At 56.0% G+C, this 24,124-nt stretch overlaps 1 protein-coding gene across 5 annotated transcripts; it reads left to right on the plus strand.

The window, feature by feature from the left end:
* The first annotated feature begins 774 nt into the window (after positions 1 to 774).
* Positions 775 to 23,162, plus strand: LOC123392101 (translation initiation factor IF-2-like). 5 transcript variants are annotated; one of them, XM_045080047.1, is made up of 7 exons: positions 775 to 14,929; positions 15,158 to 15,357; positions 15,727 to 15,803; positions 16,119 to 16,223; positions 17,067 to 17,147; positions 17,415 to 17,474; positions 23,118 to 23,157. In XM_045080047.1, exon 1 carries the CDS (start codon positions 11,702 to 11,704, stop codon positions 12,656 to 12,658), a length of 957 nt encoding a protein of 318 aa, XP_044935982.1. In that variant the 5' UTR covers positions 775 to 11,701; the 3' UTR covers positions 12,659 to 14,929; positions 15,158 to 15,357; positions 15,727 to 15,803; positions 16,119 to 16,223; positions 17,067 to 17,147; positions 17,415 to 17,474; positions 23,118 to 23,157. The 5 variants fall into 5 exon arrangements, with proteins under 5 accessions (XP_044935982.1, XP_044935983.1, XP_044935981.1 ...); XM_045080048.1 differs by having other exon boundaries at positions 775 to 14,232; XM_045080046.1 differs by having other exon boundaries at positions 775 to 9,246; positions 9,693 to 15,357.
* Positions 23,163 to 24,124: the final 962 nt, after the last annotated feature.

Raw genomic sequence — 24,124 nt, forward strand, 5'->3', positions numbered from 1 at the left:
CATTCTAGAACTCCATCACCGACTGAGAGCATCTGTCTCCCAGAGCATTCCAGGGACTGCAGAGGGCCCTTGGCCATGTCTAGAAATAAGCACTGTGCTAGGAACTGGGTTCCTGAGACAGATGCTCATGGTGGCTGTTCTCGAACAGCTCACGAAGTGGCCTTGTCAGGAGTCTGATCACAAGCAAGTGGCATCATTTTGTCTTCTCTGGGAGCTGAGGGGGCGGTGGGCTCGGCCTCCTAGGGAAGGGCCCTGGCTATCCTGGGGGCGTGGGGATTCGTGTATCTTGGCCTCGCTTCTGCACAGACTATGTGGGTCCCTCCCTGTCTGTGGAGAGGCAGAGGGTAAAGAGAAATGGGTTTTATCTGTGTCTAGACTGGCTGAGGGCCCTCCTCACCTTAGTCGCCCCCGGCAGTGTCCGTACTCAATAAAGAGACTTTATACCCCAGAGAGTCATCTAATAGATGGCTGTTGTTTCTTGCCATTGTTTTGCAAATACGTGGCTGGAGGGTTTCAGCTTCATTTCTCCCAGCCTGGCCAGTCAGACTGACCAGACTTTGCCTTTGAATTGCATGTCTGTTCTGGCCGGGGGCTAATCTGGGAAAGCAGGGGTCTGGCAGGACTCCCCAGACCCCATCTATCTAAAGCCTTTTCTTTGTTCCAATAAGCCGTTATCTTCTCAGATAGGGCATTTTTATCCGTGTGCTAGTCGCCGCGTTCCCTGCGGTGCAGACTCGGGATGGTTGGGGGGTGGGGGGGGGGGGGGGCGGCAGGGAGCAGCCCGCTAAGCCAGGCCGAGAGGAACCGGAACTGGCTGGCTTGGGAGCTGCTACCCCGGCAAACTGCGGGAGAAGGCTTTGATCCCTGCAGGGTGCTGCTCAGGCCCTGCTGGGGACAGCTTTCCTGCACTTGTTTGGGCCTGGAGCGCACAGCAGGTGGGGGACACACATGGGGTAACCTGGCTGGGACCCAGCAGGTCTGGGCCCTGCCAGGGTGGAAGTCTGTGTGTGCGTCCCTCCCTCGCTGGATGCAGCTCTGCCTGCACCCTTCCCGCTGCAGACACTCGGGGGTGGGGCGGGGGCCACCCTGGGGAGTTAGGCCCGGCGGGTGGCTAGGAGCAGGTGAGGGAGGGAGGCGGGAGGAAGGGGCAGGGGCCTCCCACAGAAACAAGAGAGCCCCTCAAGTCAGCGCCCAGTCGGTGGACAGGAGCAGGTGGGAGAAGCGGCAGACGGGGTCTCCCACGGCACCAAGAGAGGCCCCTCCCCAGGAAGTCAGAGCCTAGCAGGGAGGCAGGAGCAGGAGCCGCTAGGAGGGAGCTGGGGCGGAGGGGGGCGGGGGAGGAACGGGAGCAGGGGTCTCCCACGGCTCCACGCTACCCCACCCCAAAGCTGAGGGCCTGCTGCGGGCAGACCCTGTTGCCTGGAGCACCACAGAAAGGGCCCCTGAATAAACCCAGAGGAGGAACAAGGGGTGAAGCCCAGGAATGCCCTTGGCCCTGCCTCAGCACCCCAGCGGGGATGGAACCTGGCAATGGTGCTCGGACCTGCCCACAGCAGTGCCTTACCCTCTGGTGACTGGTCGTCAGTCCTGAGTGGTCACTGTCCCCAGCCACTGCCTCCCATGGGAGCCTGGTGTGCCCCGCCCCCCCCCCCACCCCCCAGTGATGCCGTCCCTGCCCTTCCCTGTCTTGGTCCTGGCGGAATCCACAGTGTGAACCTGGAACTTTCTCTTCCTTTGTTCTGTCCCGTCAGTCAAATGTCATGACTTAGATCCGTGTTCTCCTTCCGTGAGGACTTGCTTCAGAGCCTCAGCATTCCTCCCGCAGACCACCGCCGAGTCCGGGCCGGGCTCTCCTCCAAGGGCACAGCATTCCCTCGTTCCGGTCACTCTGAATCACAGCCGAGGCCCTCTGCGGTGGGGCCAGACCTGCAGCCCACAGCGTGGGGACCAGGCACCCTGCAGCGCCCGCCGCAGCTCTCCCTGCCCCTGCTCTGTGCGCCGGGAGCCGCTCTCGGGCAGCTCGGTCACCCCGACTTACACGGTAGCAGCAGCGCCACGGGGACCCTCAGACTTCCCTGCAGAACTCCTGGACCCCACTCTGCCCCGGGGCCTGGGGGCGTCTGGGGTCCTGCCCCTGTTAGAGCTCTGGCTGATTGTGGACACCGGCTACCCCTCACTTGCTATGAGACCAAAGGCTTCTTTATTCACTCAGCGAACGTTTCAGCACTTGCGTGAGCCGCTGCTCGTCCAGGCCCCGGGGCTCGGCAGTGAACAGACAGACAAAAACCTCTCCTCTTGGAGCGGACATCCTAGTGGAGGGAGCGACAGACAATGACTAAAATGAGGACACTGGTGGTTTATTTACTGGTGCTGAGTTTGGGGGTAGAGGAGGAGCTGAGTTTTGAAGGACTTGGTCCTTCGGGCAGGGGAGCAGCTGTCAGCCTCTGCCCCTGCGGCGAGGAGGAATGCGCAGCAACCATCTAATTATGTTTTCTCCTTTTATGGTGTGTTTGTGAACCTTGGATCAGGAATACAAAGCATTGGATCCAGGTCCTGCGGTATTTGTAAGTGTCTGTGGGAAATTGAACTGCGGCGGCTGTCCTCGGCACTGCCCAGGGAGGCAGAAACGCTTCCTGCCGTCCAGATAGCTGCTTTCACTCCCGAGATCTGGCTTGTGGAGTGGGCAGGCCAGGACGCGGCCCACAGGTCACACCGATGTCTATGCTTCTGTAAGGTCAGCCTGCCGCGCTATTTTATGGGGTGAGCCGCGTTGACACAGAGGGGCAGTAATAGGAATTCCTCATGCTAAGCAAACCTTGGACAGACAGTGAGAAATGCTGCTTTGGGAGGGAGTTCTGTGCTTCTGAGCGCCGTAACCAGCCCTCCACCGGCTGCAGCCAAGGATGGAGTTTCGGGTCTGAATGACACGGGATTGCCAGAGGGTTGGAAATGCAGTGTCAGGGCTGATAGTGACTTCACGTGGACTCTCCTGGAACATTCTAGACCTGTGTGGCTTCTGTGCATTCAGAAAGGAAGGCTGGTGCAGTAATTCATGCTCATTCTTGGGTGTGGAAAGGTCTGCACAGTTGCACCGGCCGTTTTCGCCAGCAAAGGTGTTGACCCACATGGCTGGTCCTCCCACTCCAGGCCCCACGGTCCCAGTTATTGGGGTCTGTGTTGGGCTCCTCCCTGAGCTGGGAGCGTCTCATGCCTGCGCGGGCCACGGCACACTTGCTTGAACACAGTAGGTGCTTGATGAATGCTTGACAGGATTTGCGGAAGGAGCCATGGTCCAGAGGGAATCCGGTTCATGCAAAGTCACCTCCAGGTGGCCCTAGTCTTAAGTGTCCTGCACTGGGTGCAGGGCGCCCCTCCTCGCAGACTTGAAGGTCACCTGCTTGCTTTTTCTTGGAGTTAGAGCCCAGAGCGCATCAGAAACAAGAACGGGAGCCTGGCCCCCCCCCGGGATCCTGGGAGTCTCCTGCATGTGGGTGACGCCATGCGCGTGGATGGGGAGGACATAATGTTGCTACGAACGACGGTCTTGTCTATGATGTGGGTGCTGTGGGGCGTCACTTACCACGGTGACACGGTGAGGTACGGGCAGGCGCCAGCAAAGGAGGGGTTTCTAGCTCTGGGAGAATCTTTCCTTTTGAGGATGTGAGTTAGTGATCCCTGAGGCTATGTGTACCTGTTTGTTTCACATTTATAATGTATGTCCCCAACATGACTACAAATATACATATTCATGAACACCTACATGCGTGCACAACCGTGAGGACCCTGACAGTTACAAAGAACAAGAAAATGAAAGCTCTCTTTAAAAATGAAGGGAATGGGTTGGCCTCAGTAACTGAAAACTGCCTTCAGGTGTGGTTTGATCAGGGGTGCAGATCAATCACTGTGCCATTGGCTGGGCTCTGTCCTCCGCAGGGCGGTGTGCCCTCCGCCCTGTCTCCATGGGGAAACGGCAGGGCAGCCTCGGGGCTGAGCCTCTGACTCATCCAGGAGGAGCTTTCCAGTCATCTCCTTTGAGAGCAAAGCAATGTTCCGCCAAACTCAGTCTCTCTGGACTCCTTATTCTCTCACTGTTAGCTCTCCAGTCACAGGACAAGCAGCCCCCGTGTGCAGCTGCTACTCAGAGCTGCAGGGTTGTAGGAACGATGGCTTGTGCGCCGAATCAGGACAGACGACACAGATGACAGCTACGCAAGTCAGACACCAGGCGTCTTAAGTGTATGTTCTTACTTCTTAAAGGTTTTTTTAAAATGTATTTATTTGAGAGAGAGAGTAAGCAGGAGTGAGTGCATGAGTGCTGTAGGGCGGGTGGCAGAGGAAGACACGGGCTCCCTGCTGAGCAGATTCAGGGCTCGGTCCTGGGACCCAGGGATCATGACCTGAGCTGGAGGCAGACACTGGACCGCCTGAGCCGCTCGGGCGCCCTGAGCAGTGAACAGTGTGATCTTGCTCAGTTCTGCGGGCAGCCCCACAGGGCGTAACCTTGCCACAGCTAAGCTGGTGGACTGGCCTAGGGGCCCAGCCACAGCTGTCTTGGGCGATAAGGGCATGTCCCTCCCACGGGCAGGCCCCTGCTGTGACCAGTGTAGATGGCACCCGGTACACAGTGCTGCATCTCCCCATGCCCATCTGTGCCCCGTGTGAGTCCCTGGTGCCCTGTGGCCCTTGCCTGCCAAACTGAAGACCCCAGTAAGGTCCAGGCCGTGTGGACACCTGCTGACAGCTAGTGCCCTCTAACCGTCTTTAACCTCGAGGTGAGGCTTGCGACACCCCCGCCCCCCGGCAGCTCCTCAGTGCTGCGATGGGCATGTGTCCATGGTCCAAGGGACACGGTGGCGTCTTGCCTGGCGAGCAAACCCGGGAGGCCCCAGTTCCAGGAGCGTGTGTGGTGCGGGTCGCTGCTCAGTGCTCACATGGGGCCAGGAGTGCAGTGGCCACCGAGGGAGGAGCACGAGGGCCGGAGAACGCGTTGAGACCGGGAGCCGTTCCTGCTCACATGCGGGCTCTCTCCGCCCACCCGCTGCGGCCCGGGACTGCATTTCAGGCCTGCGCACTTGCTCTTACATTAGAGCGAATTGGCTCGGCTCCGTGCCTTTTCCTCCTTCTGCTTGCTGAGAACAGGAGGGCAGGTGGTGGGTGACTCGGGCCTCGGGCCGTGGGCTCAACTGCCTCCCTGCGGTCCCCGAGGCCAGACCACCCTGGACGGACGCCTGCTTTGACATGGGTGAGTCGGGAAGGGCTCACTGCTCTGCGTCCTGTTTCATGCTGTGAGTCATAACCCGTTCCTCTCATCATTCAGTGCCCAGATGGCCCCCGGGTTGCCCGTGGGAGCCCTTCCGACTGGCCTCCGTGGCTGCTCACGTGGCCCTGCTGTTGCCTGAGCATTTCCTTACTTTCTGGCACGGAAGAAAGCCTCTCTGTCCCCTCTCCTCCCTGTCTACACGTCCTCCCGTGCTGGGCCATCCGCACGGCAGATGCTGCTTCACGCAGACGCTCCCACTGCCGAGATCGTGGCTCCGCTTGCTTCCCGCGTCTGTGGCTTTCTCTTCTGTCGGCAAAGCCGGCTGTCGGCCCCTCTGTCTCCGGCCCTGCTGCGCCCCACGCGCGCGCTCCGACACCCGTGCGGTCCTCCCCCATCCCTACGGGGCCTTGTCCCACCGGGGCCCCAACATCCCAGAGGGCCCGGGGGAGGAAGGGAGTTTTACCCCTTGTCAAGCTGTTCATGGTGTCTGCGCTTCAGTCCTCTGTGAAGTCTGTACCTGGGCAGCTTGTGCCTGGAAATCTTCCCGCAGACGTAAAACGGAGGCCGTGAGGGCAGAGAGAATGCTGTGTGTTTAGTAATAGGAGCGTCCAGATGGCCGCACTCGGATAATGACATCGCAGTATCCTGCTGTGTGGACCTGCCCCGAAGGCTGCCGCGGGCCCGCTGGGGGTTGTGGTGGGGGCCGCTTGGCTTCTCTTGGGCCTCTGAGGTGGGGTCGGGGGCATTCCTGGTTCCCTTTACGCTGGATTTTTGTGATGCTGCCATTACACTCTTCTAAAATAATTTGTTTTGCCACGTCTCCCTCTGAGCTGACTGCAGCGGGGGGGAACCAGGGCCCTTGCCGGGGACATGTCTGCCTCTGGCAGGAGAGAACATGCTGGAAGCCCATGAAGCCGCCGAGCAGAGAGGACGGATGGAGAGCTTGTCGCCCAGGGAAGCTAGGGGAGACCCCTGGGGAAGGTTGAAGAAGCAGCTGATGTTCCTTCCTGAAGAGCCAGCGCGAAAGAAATGTCCCTGGCGCTGGGCAGAGAGGGCTCGTGGAGTCACACAGAGCCACCTAGGCCACCCCAAGGGCAGCCCTGCGTCCAGCCCGGGACTAGAGCCGCACTCAGCATCCCTTTCCCAGGGCACTTCCCTGGGCTGCCCCTTCTCAGAGCTCACGGGGCAGAAGCCATGCCCCAGGCAGTCTTTATTCTGAATGCCTTCCCTTCCCTCGGTCCTGTTTATCACACAAATCCCCGAGCCAGATTTCTGGGGAGGAGAAATCCCATAACCTCTGCCCCTTCGCCACCTTCTGGTGTCTTCGCCCCCATGGGGGTTGGGGCGTACCCTGGGAGTGAGGAGGGCCTTGTGCCACTGCCAGAGGCCCTGCAAGGTGTCATCAGATGAGGGCTGTGACCCCTGGCGATCAGGCCAGTCCGCTGCTTGGCGGCTCAGGGGCAGACACACAGAGCGGGTACCAGTGACTGCCCGTCACCCCCTCGGGGTCCCAGCTTGCGCGCGGCTCCTCTTCTGGGAGTCTGCCACGGGCTCTGCCATGATGGCTGTGATGGACGGGTCACCTGAGGCACACACGTCCCCAACAGGCCTGTGTCTACACCTCAGTGTCCGTGCTCTTCAGTACGGGTGTTACTGATGGGGACGTGGGAGAGCGACCCGACCCGAGGGCTAACTTAGAAACAAAGAATCCTGAGTTGATCGCTTATTGGCATGTGAGAGCAATACTTACTCAGTATTTCGGGGTCAGAAGAGCCCCTGGGGGATGGGAGGGGGCCTCAGGCCCAGTGCAGGGTGGAGGGGGGCAGAGGACACAGATCCCAGGAGAGAGCAGCGTGCAGGGAATTGGGGGATGAAAACCCTTTTTGAATCTTCCGTGTCATGAAGAATCATTTTTCTTTTCTTTTTTTAAGAGAGAGAGGTGGGGGGGGAGCACTAGCAGGGGGAGCAGCAGGCGGAGGGAAGCGCAGACGCCCTACCGAGTAAGGAGCCCGACGTGGGGCTCGATCCCAGGACGCCAGACGAGGAGCGCGCTCAGGCAGATCTCCCTCCTCTCAAGGCGATCAGAGGCAGAGGACGCGTTCCCACCCCTGGAGGTGGCCTGAAGCCAGCTCTGCCCCGAGGGTGGGTCCTGCACCACTCCTGCCTGTCCCCTGTGAGGGGCGCGGGCCCCCAGCTTCCGGCAGCGGGCCCATCGGAGACAGTGACTTCACGTCCTGGTCGGTTAGCGGGGGCCGTGACCGTGGCTGCACCCCGGTGGCTGCTTGTGCTTGTAGGGCTGTGCTTCCCAGGCCTCCCCCGGCCCCTCTCCACGGCCTGCTGCCGACAGGCACCTTACCAAGTCCTCCCTCTGCCTCCCTGGCCTTCCGATCCCGTTGCTGTAATGTTTTATTCATGCTCGTGCGGGCAGGATGCCGTTTTTATTCTTAGTGTGTCACTCGTGTGTTCGTGGCGGAGCGGGGACCCTCTGTCGTGTCCCTGGTGTCACCCATCACGGGGGCCTGAGCGCCCCACAGACACTGCGACAGATGAGGCTGTGACATCAGAGAGGGGGGACCGGCCCCGGTCACGTGGACAGTTAGGACCCGGCTGGCAGTCCCGGTCAGGAATGTCCGAGTCTGAAGCCAGCTGCCACCTGTCCCTTCTCCATGGTGGTTTTCATCGCTCCACAGACATAACTGCCCAGGATCATTTCTGACCAACGTCCCACGGGCGGCCCGGCCACTGGACGTGTTTGGAAATCGTGGCACACGGTGTCAGGAGTGAGCCTGCCGGAGAGCAGCCACCGCGCCCGGGACACAGTGCCGCGTCTCACAGTGGGGCCGTCTCATCCCTCAGGCCGTCCTAGCAAACATGCCGCCGACCGGGTGCCTCTGGACAAGACACTGACCTCTCACAGTTCCGGCAGCTGGAGGTCTGAGATCGCCAACAGGGTCAGCATCCAGGAGGCCATTCTGGTTCCCAGAGCCGTCTCCACGCTGGGTCCTCACGTGGTGCCAGGGTCAGGGTGTCCGGGGTCTCTTGTAAGGGGGCTCATCCTATTCGTGAAGGCTTCACCCCATGACCTAATCCCTTCCTAAAGGCCCCTCCGAACACCCTCACGCTGGAGAGGAAGGTCACAGCATAACAAATGTGGGGACAGTTATTCAGTCTGTCCCGGGAACCAAGGCCAGCCGAGGCCTCTGACTGCAAATCTGGTCGTCTCCAGGGAATGTCTTTGGGTTTCTGTCATCTGGAATCTCGGGCGCCTCCTGGGAGATGCGTGGGGCCTGCAGGTGGCGGGGTGGGCGTCTAACCAGGGGAAGCCGTCGGCTGCCTCTACTCCTCCCCACTCCCAGAGCGAGCAGGAGACCGCCGCCTCCCCGTCTTCACCCGCAGGCTCGAGCTTCCCTTTGTGCTCCCCCTTCCTGCAGAGGGGCCGTCCCGGCGTCCGTGTCCCAGAGGAGAGGCACTGGACCGCGGATTGCTGTCAGTGATTATCAACCACCGCGTCGTTAAACCTGGGCTTCGTGGGGTCAGGACTGAGGTGTAATTACTTCTGGGGGAATACTAACTCCGTGGAAAGGGGAAATCCAGCTTAAAAGAGTAGCTTCTACAAACGATCAGGAAATGTGCCTGCGATGGTTCACTCGTGCCGGTCACTGTGGCTATGATCTGCGGAAGGACGCGTCGTTGGGCCCGTGGGCCGTGTCAGCAGGGACCCGTGAGTCACCCGCCGACGTTTACACCCTGTTTTCCCGAGCCGGGCGCTTTGTCTTGACATATCTGTGAGTGCTAAGGAGTATCTTCATGATGAATTAGGTTAGCAGGCCTCTGGGTGAAGGCACTGGAGAGACAGGACAGAGGACCTGGCCGCAGGCTTCTAGAAGCTTCCTCCGCAGTTCTGTGAAAGTACATCCGGAAGATCTACGACACGAGGCCGGCGGGGCAGGAGACACGCCGAGTGAACGGAACAGACACCGCGGAGGGTGAGCTAGCCCCGAGCTGGGTCCTTGGGACACCAAGGAGGGGGAGCGAGGCAGGGCACCGGGGGCAGCGGAATTGTTGGGGCAACGACATGGGGGTGGGGGTGGGGTAGGGAAGCCGCAGGGCAGGAGCCCGGATGGGGCAGAGCTTGGGAAGGAGCGCGGCGAGCCCGCAGAAGGGCTGAGGGGCTGCCCTGACCCTGGCAGGTCCTGGAAGTCGGGCGGGAAAGGGGTCAGCAAAGCAGGTTTCCCAGATGAGAGTCCAGCTGTTCCGCCGCCTGCCGGGCTCCGAGCTTGGCCGCTGCTCGGTTGGGGGCAGGGGACCCTGGAGGAGGCACGGCAGGGTGGAGAGGGAAGCGCCTGGACCCCGGGCGACGATGGGGGTGGGGGGCTCAGGCCGGCGAAGGTGGGTCGCGGGCTGACTGCTGCCCACCACGGATCGTCGGGAGGTGTCGCAGGGGCTGGCCGGGTGCGAGGCGACAGTGTGGCCAGGCTGCGATTCTGCTGGGAATGGAGGAAAGGCCATGGGAGACGCCTGGCCACGAAGCTCCAAGCGCCGGGCCCCGCTGAGGATTGTTTCACCAGAGCCGTATGTCCCCCGGGAACATCCGTGAGCTCCCGCGGGCGGGCACCCGGCACACGCACGGAGTGGGGTGTGAGGCCTCCGTGGTGCGGGTTCGGGGGTGTTGTTTACGGTGACCGGAGATTTCCTAGGGCGGGTCTGCTCCCGCGGCTGTCCCCTGCAGCTGTCCCCGCGCCTCTGGGCTGCCCGTCCACCTTCACCTCTATGCATTCGTTCGTTTATTCGACAACTATTCCCGGAGCACCTCCTGCGGCGAGGGGCAGTGGCCGAGGGCTGGGGGTACCGTGGCAAGTGGGGGGAACCCCTGACCTCCCTCCTCCTCCTGCCGGACACCACGGCCACTGAAGGGCCCGCCCGGATGGGGCAGCGAGTGTGGGGCCGGGTCCCATGAGGCTCTTCAGCACATGGGCACCTCTGGGGACCTCACGCGTCTCGCTCACTGGCCGGTGTCCCCACATGTCTCTGCTTTCCCTGCAACATTCTGTTTCACGCCTGGAGCAGAGAATGCGCCCCTCCCAGTCTCCATGGTCTCCATGGTCTCCAGCACAGAAAACACTTAAATCTCTGGACACAAAACCTCCCAGAGACTCTCAGAAGGTCAAGACCCACAGCTTGTCCTCACCCTTCTGCGTGTCCAGAGGAGCGGGCTGTGTGCGCGAACGGGCGCCCCCGCCACGGGCCGCTCCTCCATGGAAACAGGCCAGCTCAGCCCAGGGCCGCTCCCGCCCGCTGCAGTCAAGGCTGCGAGCAAAGACAGGGAGGAGGCAGCCAATGGGAGAGAAAATTCTGTATTGTGACATGACATGCAGAAAGCCACACGCTGTCCTTTCTCGTCTCAGCGCCGGGAATGGCGACCTTGGGATTTTACGCCCACGTCCAGGAAGCGTCAGGCTGGAATTCTGGCGCTCGGCTCCCGGATGAGGATGCCCTTCCTTCTCGCTCTGTGGTCCTGCACCTGCTGCCCGGTGTCCGCCAGCGGTGCGGTTGGCACTGAGCCCCTGGATCCAGCCTCAAATGATGTCGGAGCTGAGGTCGCTGACCAGATTCACCCCGAGTTCACTGACCGGATTCACCCCGAGTCCTTTTGATGCTGCTCTGGCCGATCCCACCCCCTGGGAGCTGTCCGGTGGGGCAGCGTCCTGCTGGTGCGGACGTCTCGCCAGGCTCCTTTTTCTTGCTCCTCCTGCTCTGTGAGGCCTGCTGGTCAGCACTGCTGGGCCAGGGTCTCCCCTCTTTGCCCCACAGGGACCGGCAGCAGGAACCCCAAAGGGCAGCAGAGCCACGAGCTGCGTGGGGTGAGCTGTGCTGTGATTTCAGTGTTTCCTCCTGTCATTTCCCACTGGTCCCCCCAGCAAGCCCGGGCAGGCAGACGGAGCAGGTGCACTCACACTCATCTGAAAGGTCACCCAAAAGCCTCCTATGGGTCCGCGTCAGTGCAGAGTGGGCGCTGGGCCTCCCACTCTGGAACCGCCGGGGGCGGGTTGGCCGTGCAGGGTCCCGGGCTCTTCCTCCAGTCATGGCTTGGTCTGCGGTCCAGCAGGGACCCAGGGATCGCTGCACTCGATGCCCTCCGACAAGCGTGGCTTTGGGGGCCCAGAGCGGGGACTTTCCGTGGCCCCCCGCAGCCACCCTGTCCTTCCAATGGAAAATTCAGTATTTCCTCAGCTCCACGCTCTCCCGGTGAGGCAGCTCGGGACTCGTGTCTAGCTCTGGGCCACAGAACCAAGTAGACTCACGGCCCTGGAAGGCTGAGAGCAACCAGCAGGGACAGGCAGGGAGGGGCGGGTGGGACCGGCAGCAGAGCCCACAGGCAGGGGCATCGGTGCGTGAGGGTCCAGGAGAGACGGCGGAGTCCTGGGTTCGAATCCCTGTTCGATGGCGCACTGGCTTCACCGGACTCGGCTTCCCTTCCCTGCCCTGTGGAACGCGGGCGGCATCAGGGAGCGGCAGGCCGGTCGGCTCAGCACCCGCGTGGAAGTGTGTCTGGCGCGCAGTAAGGTTTCAGAGGCCTCGCGCCTTCAGTCCCCGTGGGGCAGGCGAGAGGCGCTGGGTGCTGGCAGGGAGCCGCTCGTCCACAGGCTGGGGGAGGCCCGCTTCTCACCCCTCCCACTTCTCACCCCTCCCGCTTCTCACCCCTCCCCCTTCCTCACCTCCTCCTGCGCGTCCGTGGCTGCGTCCAGCGTGGACCTAGCTGTCCCTGTCAGCGGGGGTGGGAAGACAGCGGCTGATCACACAGCGCTGGAATCTGCAGGAAAGGACACCGCTCTGGGACCACGTCCGCTCTCAGGCACCCCTGCAAGGCCAGCGGACGTGGGACCGCAGCCTCGTTTCCAAAGCAGAATGATCACGACGGACACCCCCGGCAGTGACTCTCGGCAGTGCGGCGGAGGAAGGGGCTGGGCAGAGCTTTGCAGACCTGCCGGGGGAAGAGCCAGCCCGGCCCGACTCAGGCTCCTAGGCCAGACCCGCCCCCCCACGCCCCGGAGAGCCCCGAGCTGCAGAGGCGGTGAAGGACAGGGCTCGGGGCCAGGCCCGCATGGCGGCTCCCGTGGGTGGCCTGGGTGTCTCTGCAGCAGCCGGGAGGGGGACGGTGCTAGCGGCTGTAGTAAACACACCCCAGCTTTCTCCTCCCGTGGAGCTGGCGGATTGCAACGTTCTCGCTGGTGGGCGACTTCACACGCCGTGACGCGGGGCCCGGGCTCCGGTGGCGAATGGCTCTGCTGGCGCCCTTCAGCTTACTGCCAGGCTTTATCTTTTTGGGGCTGTATCCCCTTTTGGCAGCCCGAGGAATGGGCTTTTCTCAGAATAATTGTCCTTAAACACATACAGTAAAGCACCGAGGTTAGCCCAGAGTGAGACGTGAAACTCGGCTTCTACCGGTAGCAGCACTGCCGGTCCTGACGCAGCTGCTGGGTTTCTCGCCCGCGCTCACGGGCACAGGAAATACAGGGCGTCCGGGAGGTTGCTAGAAACAGAGAGGTCATTCTTTTCCCCACTTGGGCTCACAGAACTCCGCCCCGTCCCCGAATTGTAACCCCGGGGTTTGACGGCCAGCCAGCAGTCGGACAGAGGAGGCAGAGCTGGCTTGGTCACTCCTGAGGACTCTGCTGGGAAGGACAGACACCAGCCACCCTTGCCAGTGCCGCGATGCATCGTGCTAGTGCATGGGGACGGGCTTTGTGTCTGACCCCACGTCTCTGGCTTCAGTGTCCCGTGTCTGCTGTGCCCTGAAACACTGACCCTTGCCGGTGGATGGAGCATCTTCTCCTGAACCCTGGGAGGAAAGCTTGGATTTGGGCTCTGCTTGTGGCGTGCTACAAATCCCCCTGCGGCTGCTGTCAACGAGCAGGGCTCTGCCTTCAGGAGGCTCCGGCTAGAGATGCTGCTGGAAGGGAAGCAGGTCTGCAGGGACAGATCAAAACATGGTCCTGTGTCCTGGCTCCAGCAGCCCCCGAAACAGAGACCAGTGCCTTGGGGAACAGGAGCGGCCTGCGGCCCCTCTGTGCTCCCTCCTCCACCAGTTCTGTCTGTCCATCTGCACGAGGCGTGACTTGGGGGCTGGACCTTCCGCAGGTGGGAATTGCTGGGGGAAGAACCTGGTTGGTCCTCTGGGCATCCGGCATCTTCTGCCCACGGCATCTGTGAGGTGAACACGTGAAGCTCTGCCTGCACGGGGAGAGGCGCTTGTCAAAGTGAAGGTGATGCCGACGGCCCTGGGCCCGGCTGGGGACAGGAGCGTTCACAGTTCCTCCCGCGTCAGCCGCACCGGGAGAGCCGGCTTGTCAGCCCGGACAATGGAGATGTCGCTCACAGCAGGTGCGGCGTGTGCTGCTTTGCTCAGGCTGTCGGAACACGTTACCTCACCGGGGGAGCTGACAGCGTAGGCGCTGACAGTGCTGGAGGCCAGGACCCCAAAAAGTCACGTGTCAGCACGCTGTGCCCTTTCTCACAGCGGCCTTGTCCAGCTTCTGGTGGCTCCAGGCGCTTCTTGTCTGTGGCCATGTGCCTCCCACACCAGCCTCCACCTCAGCCTGGCCTCCCCGGTGACTAAGCTCAGCATCGGATTGGGCCCACGCCGACCTAGCCTGGCTTCACCTTACCATGTCTGCAGAGACCCTGCCTGTTTCCTGAGAAGGACACACCCGCAGTTTGCAGGCCAACGTGACTTGGGTGTGGGACACCCTTCAGCCCAGTCACAACACCCATGCCAGTGTCCAGTCACCCCCGTGTGTGCACACGCCCAGGCGCCAAGGTTTCTGTCCTCCGAACTGAGCTGAAGCTGCCCAGTCTGGAAAAGAATAAAAATATGCTGCCCGGTCCTTCTGTGGCCCTGCCTCAGTTTCCCAGGTCACCCTCAAAGTGGATGTCCTGCTTTGAGAGGAAAATGAGCAATCGTGATGAGGAAGGTAAGGTGTGAGGGTGCTGTGTGCAGGGTACTGTGTGCGAGGGTGCTGTGTGCAGGGTACTGTGTGCTGGATACTGTGTGCAGGGTACTGTGTGTGAGTGTGCTGTGTGCACCCGTCCCTCTGTCCCTCGGCGGAGCCATCCTGCTTCTGACCCACTTCAGAGGCGGCTGCCGGCACGTCTCTAGTCCCCCACAAATGCTTCACCGCGGGCATCGCCAGCGGAAGCGCAGGTGTTCACAGGTGCTCACTTTGCGTTCCCTGCATTCAAGGAAATGCAGACCGAAGTGTCCGCTAACTGGGCTTTGACCACGCACACACTTTGGTGACCCTCACCTTATCTGTGGAGAGCAGACCACCCACCCGGAGGTCCCCAGCCTGCCCCGGTTACTCCCCGCCCCCACGACGGTGCTGACTTTTCCCGTCACCCTCGAGGCGGGCCTGTTCTACAACTTCCCAACCCTGGAGCCCACAGCCTTTGCCCTTCACGTCGGGATTCTCCCCCGGAGCCGCATTGGATTTCTGCGGCTGCCGGAAGAGATGCTCACAAATTTAGCAGCTTAAACAATGCAACTTCATCTTCCAAGCGCAGGAACTTCTGACCCCGTGGAGTGCGGGGTCCACCACCGTCCCCACCCACGGGTGTGCTCTTGTTCGCTAACGCGACCTGTTCTGTTCTTACGGAGGCTTCGAGACACAGGTTTGACCCATTAAATCACTGGCCTCTGGAGACGAAGTCAGCCTCCAGCCTCTCCCCCACCCCAAGCTGGGGCTGAGGGTTCCCGCTCTCTAATGCCACCGTGGGTTCCCCTGGTGACCAGCCCCACCCGTAGGTCACTGGGAGGCTTCCCAAGGCAGTCACCTCGTTACATATGCTCCGAGCTGGTCGTGAACCAGGGACACACCTTTCACCTTTATTGTTCTGAAGCTATTTCAGGGACCAAAGACGAAATGAAACATCACGGAAGGCGGATTCGGTCTACACCTTCGTCCTCCATCTCCAAAGCCAGCTGCGGCCTCTCTGGCCTCACCGCACTCCACTGTGACTTCTTTTCTTCCCGCCTCTGCTTTGAAGGGCAGGGGCGACAGTGGCCCCCCCGGTGATTCAGGAAGACTTCCCTCTTCACGGTGAGCCCACGAGCACCCCGGATGCCTCCTCACCACGTAAGCCAGCGGAGTCAGGGTTCCGGTTCCTGCAAACCCTTCGGGGAGCGCTGTCCTGTGTGCCCTGTCCTCAGCGCGGTCCCGAGACGCATCGTGCTGCTCACGTTGGTCGGAGAGTGGGCAGCTGCGGTGATCCGCGCCCTCGGCGGGCCGCTGGACTCTCCCCGTCTGGGCCATTTTGACAGTGTCGTTCAAGGCTTGGGATGAGACAGCGGTCATTTCTTGAGTCAGGACGTAGGATTGGGACGCTGCATCAGAGAAAGAGTCTTTCATTTTTTAAAGAAACGGCAGAGCTTTTCCCCAAAGTGGTGATGTCATTTATCCTCCCAACAGCAACGTGCAGGAGTTCGGGTTCCTCTGCCGGCCTGCGGACACGTGGCGGTATTGATCTTTTAATTGTAGGAATTCCGGTAAGTTGGAGGTGGTGTCTCATGCGGTTTCACTCTGCCCTTCCCCGATGACTCATGATGTTAGCACTTTTCTTGTGCTTATTAGCTGTTCCGGTATCTTATTTTATGAAGGGGCCCTTCAAATCTTTTGAATATAACCTAATTTTTTTCTTCTATGGTTATTGCCTTCTGTGACTTATTTAAGAAACATCTGTCTACTCTTAAGTCACAAAGACTTTTTTCTCACATTTTCTTCTAAAAGTTTTATGGTCTTAAATGGGATCTATTGCAAATCACTTTTTATACATGACAGAGTCAAGTGTCCTTTTCCTACAGAAAGGAGATCCAGTTATTCCAACACCATTTGTTGAAGGGATTGTCTCTTCCTCTGGGGAGCGCTTTGGCATTTTTGTTGAAAACTGGGAGACTGCATCAATAAAGGTCTGTTGCTGGGGTCTCCGTTCTGTTCCGTCCATTCACTGGTCCTTTTGCCCGTATTACGCTGCCTTGATTACTGGAGCTTTATGGCAAATCTTAAATCAGGAAGTTTAAGTTTTCCTACTTGATTTTTCTCTTAAGGGATTTCTTTGGATATTCTAGGACCTTTGAATTTCTTTTTTTTAAGATTTTATTTATTTATTTGACAGACAGAGATCACAAGTAGGCAGAGAGGCAGGCAGAGAGAGAGGAGGAAGCAGGCTCCCTGCCGAGCAGAGAGCCCGATGTGGGGCTCGATCCCAGGACCCTGAGATCATGACCTGAGCTGAAGGCAGAGGCTTAACCCACTGAGCCACCCAGGTGCTCCTGGACCTTCGAATTTCTATATGGATTTTAAAACCTAGTTTCCAATTTTTGTTTTACAAAATCTGCTAAGGTTTTGACTGTGACTGAGTTGCTGAGCTAAATACATAGATCAATTTGAGAAGAAATGACATCTTAATAATACTAAGGCTTCCAATCAGTGAGGATGATGTATCTCTCCATTTACTTAAGTTTTGTTTAATTTTCCATTACAGTGTTTTATAGTTTTTAGTATAGAGTCTTATATATCTTTTACTAAACTTGTTCTTAAATATTTTGTTTTTGATGGTATTATAAGTGCACATGTTTTAAATTTAATTTCCAATTATTTGCTACAAATATAAATTTTGCTTATTAATGTGATAATCTAACACTATTTTAAATTCATTTATTAGTTAGAGTTATCACGTAGATTCTTTAGGATTTTCTATATATGCAGTTATGTCATTGCAAATAGAAACAATTTTTTCTTCTTTTATACAGTTATGCCTTCCGTTTCGTCATCTTGGCCGCTGCACTTCGTAGAATCACCAGGACAGTGTTGAATAAAAATGATGAGATGAGGTATCCTTGTCTTGTGTTTTGCTCCTAAGGAGAAAGTATTTAATAATTTATCATTAAGGATGACATTAGCTGCGGATCTTCCATGAGGTGGAAGATGCTTTCATCCATTCCTGAGGGTTTTTTTTTTTTCCTTTAATCACAAACGGATATTGAACTTTGTCAAGTGCTTCTTCAGAACCTATTAAAACAATCATGTGGGTTTTCTTCTTTTTTGTCTATTAACTTAGAAATTACTTTTTTTTTTTTTAACTTTTTGTTTACTAACAGGGTGGTTGATTTTGACCAAGTTTAAACTGATCTTGAATTTCTTCAATAAACCGGACTCAGGTATATATTCTTCTTTTCATACATGTTTAATTTATATTTGCTAGTATTTTGTTAAGAGCATGTGTGTTTATGAGGGTTACTGATTCGTACTTTCCTATTTTTTGTTTTTGTTAGGTTTCGGTATTAATGTTAGATTGGACTCATGACATAATTGGAGTGTTTATGTCTCTTTTGTTTTGTTTTCTTTTTGTTTTTAAGGTTTTATTTATTCATTACAGAGAGAGAGACAGAGACAGAGAGGGCACGAGCAGGGGGAGAGGCAGAGGGAGGGGGAAACCAGACGCCCCGCTGAGCTGGGAGCCCAAGCTTGATCCCAGCACCTGGAGATCATGGCCCAAGCCGCCAAGGCAGATGCCCAAGCATTTTCGCTACCCAGGCACCTGTTTCCTCTGTTTTCTGGAAGAATTTAGGTGGTATTTATACTACTTTTTTTCTACAATATTTGATTTCAACAGTAAAACCATCTGGGCCAAACATCAAAAGTCTTTTTGATATTAATTCAATGACTTCAATAGACATGGGATTATTTAGATTTTCTGTTATCGGTGCCAATTTTGAAAGTTTTGTAGTTTTTCATCTACTGAAGTATGATTGTATCTTTTTTCTCTTAACTTTGGTATTTCTTCTCATTTCATTCATGCTTTCTCCTACTTTCTCCTATTACAGTTTTAATATCTTTTCCTGTTATTTCTATCATCTGTCATTATTATTATTATTATTATTATTATTTAGAGAGGAACATGGCAGAGAGGGGCAGAGGGAGAGAGACAGTCTTAAGCAGGCTCCATACCCAGTAGGGAGCCCGACACAGGACTCGATCCAACGACCCTGAGATCATGACCTGAGCCAGTATCGAGAGTGGGATATTCAGCCAGTTGGGTCACCTAGGCAGCCCTCATCTCTGCCATTTCTGAGTCTGTTTCTTTGATGGTTTTTCTATTGATTAGGGGCCATATTTTCCTGTTTTTTAAATTCAAACATTTTTTAATTGAAGTGTAATTGGCATATAGTATTATATTAGTTTCAGGTGGACAACGTAGTGATTTAACAATTCTGTATGTCATGAAACGCTCACCACAGTAACAGTTACCATCTGTCACCATATGGTTTTATAATTTTATGGACTATATTCTCTGTGGTGCAGTTTTCATTCCTATGACATTATATAATTTCACATATTTTGCCCACCCCCCATCTTCTTCCCCAGTGAATTCTCTGTATTTATGAGTTTTCTCTCTTTATGAGTCTGTTTCTGTTGTTATTGTTTTGTTTGTATTTTCTTGTTTCTTTTCATGACTAAAGATTTTTGATGGGATGTTGGACATTTTAAATTTAACATTGTTGGGTGCTGAATTTTTTTATTTCGGTATTGTTGAGTGTTGTTTGGGGATGCAGTTTAGTTACTTGTAATTAGTCTAATCTCTTCAAAGCTTGCTTTAAAACCCTATGACATGGGCTCAGGAGAGCCTTTAGTCTAGGGATGATTTATTCTTCTTAACAGGGCCGTACCCTTTTGAGGGCTGTACTGATGTCCGTGTAGTAGGATGTCTTTCTCCTCAGGCTGGGGACAGCATGACCCGTTCTCAGCCCCATGTGAGCTCCATGCATTGTGCTGCCTGTTCCTTTACAATGGTTCTTTTCCTGTCCTCTGATACACTCCCCATGTACATGAACAGATAAGTATTGGCCACATTTTCAAAGGTGCTTCTCTTCATATTTCTGGACGTCCATCTGCATTGGCTTTAAAACCAGAAATTCAAATCTTCCCAAATCCTAAATTCTTCCCAAATCCCAAATTCTGTCTCCTCGATTCAGGGGGACCACTAAGCTCTGTTTGGACACTGCTTCCTGCCCTGTCACCTTCAGACTCTCTCTAGGCAATAATGGGGGGAAGTCTTAGGGCTCAGCTTATCTGATTCCCTTCTCTCAAATAAATGGTTGATGGGCTTTTTGTCCTGAGCTGAGACTGACAATGTCCAGCATCTAATCAGGATTGGCAGCCGTGCGAAGAAACAAGAAAATGTGACTCATAGTCATTGTCCCACATATTTTGAAAAATACATTTATGTATCTTTTTGTTTTTAGATAGGAGGGTAAACCCAGCCTCTGTTACTCCATCCTGGTGAACAGAAGTCTCTGTGGGTTTTGATCACAGTTTTCAGCCATACCATACTGTTACTGTGGCTAAAAGTCATAAAACAAGAAACTCACCATGTGGCATTTCTTTCTCCCAAATTGTGTCTCTCTTCCAAAATCTGCTTGTTTTAGTTTACTATCAGAGACTCTGGGTAGTTGTTTTTGTATTCTGTATGTAGTCAATGATTACTATATTGCAGAGATTTGTCTGTTGAAGGGTGAAACCAAACTTTATCTTTTCTTAAAAAAAAATGCAGTTTACTTAATCCTTAATACATCCCCATCAATACTGCCAGCCAATCTGAAAACATCCTCTAATCCTCTGGGTCACCGTCTGGTTCTTCCTAGGCTAGACCCAGTCTATGTCTAAACTGTGAACATTCTCAGTAGGTTAGTCATGACACCTGCTTCCCCACCAGCCCATCAGTTGCATCTCTGTTTCCTGACCTTTGCTAGCCCTTAGGCCCAGAATCCCACCTGGAAGGAGCTTTGACCATTCTGTGATGGAAGCAGCTTTAAGATATAACACAGCAATAATTCATATTATTAATTCATTAAGTAAGTTCCCACGCCTTCTGGAGGTGTTAGAGATAAAGTTGAAAATCAAGGTTTCTGTTCTCAGATCATTTGATTCTAGGTCAGAAGCAAGAGCAGGTGGCATAAAGCATCAGGGAATATGTGTGAAAGAAAGTGTAACACACTTAGGTAATTGTTATAAGACTCCTAAGGACGCCCAGTGTGGATTTAAGGGAGGCGTTCTACAAATCGACCTAGGGGAGCAGGGGTGCTGTATAAGGCTGTGTTGGCGTGGGACCACGGGACGGTGCCAGCAGCACCCCTGATATATTACAGCCCCCCCCCACCCAGTATAATAGTACCTGCACAACAGATCACCACAGAGCCTTGGAAGAATGCAGAAAAGCCTCAGGAGGTAGTTTTGAAGAAAGGCTTGAAGTATGAATACTCATCTGCCAACAATGAGGGATTCAGTTAGCATTCGGACGGCTGATTGTGATGTCCAGAACCCTGTCCCTCCATACCCAGCCAACATGCCCATTCACGAGGTGGCTCCCAGCGTGTGAAGGTCACGGCCGAGGACCCTGCTCCCTCAGCCCAGTAAGCCCGGTTCCTACTCCTGATGTTCCCTGCACTTAGCTCCCTCACTTTCTGACCCACAGACCGGCTTTTGGGGACTTTTGGCTCCTCAGTGTGGCTGCTGTTCCTTCCCGGGTTTTGGGTTCACACCGTCTGGGGTTTGGGCTGCTTGTAGCACAAGTGGGATGTGCTCCTTCCGTCTGTCCAGGGGCCCCGGAGGCTCCGACACCACAGGGGGGCTGTGGCCTCCGGACGCACGTGGTTGTCGGTGCTATTGATTACAAGACCCGAACTCTTATTTCTGGGTGGAAACCAGAGCTCAGAGAAGGGAGGCCATCAACTCAAGCCACCGCACAATTAAATCAGGGAGCTGGGGTGTGGACTTTGGGTCTTGGGCTTGGACGCTGTGGTCTTTCTACCCCACACCCGTGTTCTTTTCGTAAGTCGACTTAACTCCTTTTCATTCACACCAAGGCCACGTACCACCTGGGGAGTCACCTGCTCAAACGCTGATCACAGCTTTTGGGGGGAAATCTTCCTGATTCTGTATTTTATGAGTATCTCGCACCACCCAGCCCTTCCCCTGACTGCCCCCAATGCATCTAGCTTTTGTGTTTTGTTCAGTTTTATTTTTAATCCACTTAAACATTTTCCTCAGGGCTACACAGGAATGTGCATTTCTGTGCCCTCAAAGAGCGCTGTGGAAGTTAGGACCCCTGTACCTTGCGCTGCCTGTCTGGGCTCCTTCTCCACCTCGACAACTGCTCCTCGTTTCTTGGAACACTCAGCTCAGGTAGTGACCGTTAAGTCACCACCAAGAACATGAGCATAAACAAGCCCGTCATTCACCCAGTTACTAACTTCTCGATTTTTGAAAATAATTTTTGGACAGATGGCTCATTAAAATGTAGTAGAAAACATCAAAAGTGTTGCAGACACATAATGAAAATATATACATGATGCTTCGATGTCGTGCCTGAAAGCCTTCCTCCCCCCAGCTGGGCAAAAAGGCAGAAGTTTTTGTTTTTAAGCAAGAAAGGAAAGGGAAGGTTTCTAATTATGCTCATGTTAATTAAATTTTGGCTTTGTCTCTGTATTTCAAACCTTGTAATAACACAAGTTATGTGAAAGCGATTGTTGCAAACCTTTACTGGCCCCTCAGGATATTAAGAACAGTCTTTAAATTTCATGTAGACAAATCTGGTTTTTTCTGTGTGATTTATTCTGTTTTTTATGCTTAAAAGGTTATTCCCCAACCAAGACAGATAAATGTTCAGCTATATTTTGTTGCTGTTGTTACGACTTCATTTTTTACTGTGAAGATTTTAATTATCCCTAAGTAGCTTTGTGTATTGGGGAAGTGAGACTTTAAGCTGTTTTCCCCCACAAAGGGCCACTTTCCCCACAGCAGTCATTAGCTCCCTATCTCTCGTGACCGCTGTGCAGCCTTTCCCGACTGTTGTACGTCCGTGTGCATTGTCTGCAGCTGCTCCGTGGGACTCTCTCCCACTGATTTATGCACAGATTTCTGTGTCACCGCCGCTCTGCTGTCATCAACGTGACTTTCAAGTGTACGTTCCAGCTGATACCGCATAGTCTCCTGTTCCTCTTTCTGTTCTCTCCTCCGTTAGTTTTCAGCTCGTTTTCCTTTCTTTCTTTCTTTTTTTTTTTTTTTTTTTTTTTTTAAGATTTTATTAGTTTATTTGAGAGAAAGAGAGAAAGCACGGGCAGGGGGAGTGGCTGAGGGCCAAGCAGGCTCTAGAAGCCCACATGGGGCTCGATCCCAGGACCCTGAGATCATGATCTGAGCAGAAGGCAGAGGCTTGACCCACTGAGCCACCCAGACGCTCCTTAAGTATGTACACAAGTGCGCACCCAGTGCATGCCTAGTACACCCGCAGAATGCACACAGTACATCCCAGTACAAGCCCAGTTACACTCCCAGTACAAGTTCACCCCCAGTACAACCCCAGTACAACCCCAATACAACCCCAGTACATGCCCAGTACACACCAGTACACCCCAGGACACGCCCCGCACACCCTCAGGCCTTGGCACCTGTTGTGGACCTGGCTTGCTTCCCCAGGCGGCCCCGCAGCGGTGACCGGCTCTGTCACTGCCTCCGTGTGTTTGCAGGACGTTCCTCCCTGTGCGGACCTCGGGCTGCTCTGCGAACTGCGCGCCCCCCTGGCACCCTGGTCCTCCCTGCGGATCTCCGGGACAGCCTCCTTGGGACTGATCTTTGTTTCTTGTTGGTCTCCTCCAACCAGTGTGACCCCGGCAGGGACTTCCATCTTCTTGGTCCGGGTTTTGCTACCTCAGCCCTATGGAAAGGCACGTGGGCACAGAGACAAGCCTCGTCCGCATGTTTTTTTTTTTTTTTTTTAAAGATTTTATTTATTCATTTGACAGAGAGAAATCACAAGTAGATGGAGAGGCAGGCAGAGAGAGAGAGAGGGAAGCAGGCTCCCCGCTGAGCAGAGAGCCCGAGGCGGGACTCGATCCCAGGACCCTGAGATCATGACCTGAGCCGAAGGCAGCGGCTTCACCCACTGAGCCACCCAGGCGCCCCGTCCGCATGTTTTAAAGCAATCAAGGGCCTCGAGGCCTCTTACGGATTCGCGCTCTGCCAGCCGCGAGGGGCGACGCCTGTCTTGCCTCCTGTTCGGAGCGGCTTTGCCCACGACCTTTATTCACGACCGAGGGACTCCGACGGGTAAGGACAAAACCGGGTGCAGGGCTGGGGCAGAGGGAGGGCGGCTGCAGCTCCGCGGCGGTTCCGGAGCGCCAGGGCCTCTGGCGGGCGTCCCGGGGAGCCCCGGCCCCACCGCGCGCCGTGGCCTCCCTCCGCGCGGGGACCCCAGGCTCCGGCGGCTCCGTGGGCGGCGAGCGCCCCTGCCCTGGGTGGGAGTCCACGGCGAGAGGGGTCGCTGCGGTCCGGACCCAGGGGCCCGCGGACCTTACGGCGGTCCGGGAGGGAGAACTGGGGGTCACAGGGGTCCCCCGGCCTCCGGGGAAACGTTCCGGCCAGACCCCAGCCGGCTTGCGTGTCCCCCCGAGGGTCTGCCGGCTGCTCCCGACCGCGGCTCAGAGTCGGAGGAAGGGTCTTCCCTCCCTTCGGGCCGGTGCAGGCCGCGTCGGACGAACGAGGAAGCGCGAACTCAGGTGTCCGGGCACAGGGGCGGGCGCGCAGCAGCGCGGGGCCGCCCGAGCTCCGCTCCGAAACGCGTTTTCCTGGAGAAGAAAGTCTGGCCCAGTCTCTCCGCGGACCGAAGCGCCACCTCGCAGCTGCGGGCATCAGCCGGGGCGGGGCGGGGGGCATTTGCAAACACGGGACGAAAGGCTGTTTTTATAGAGAATCGAGCCGCTAACAACCGCCGCGGGAAGCAGGCGCAGGGGAGGCTCTTCCGCCGGCTCCA

The sequence above is a fragment of the Mustela putorius genome, unplaced genomic scaffold (genome assembly GCF_011764305.1).
Source record: "Mustela putorius furo isolate JIRA1106 unplaced genomic scaffold, ASM1176430v1.1 tig00000450_pilon_pilon_pilon, whole genome shotgun sequence".
NCBI classification, from domain to species: Eukaryota; Metazoa; Chordata; class Mammalia; order Carnivora; family Mustelidae; genus Mustela; species Mustela putorius.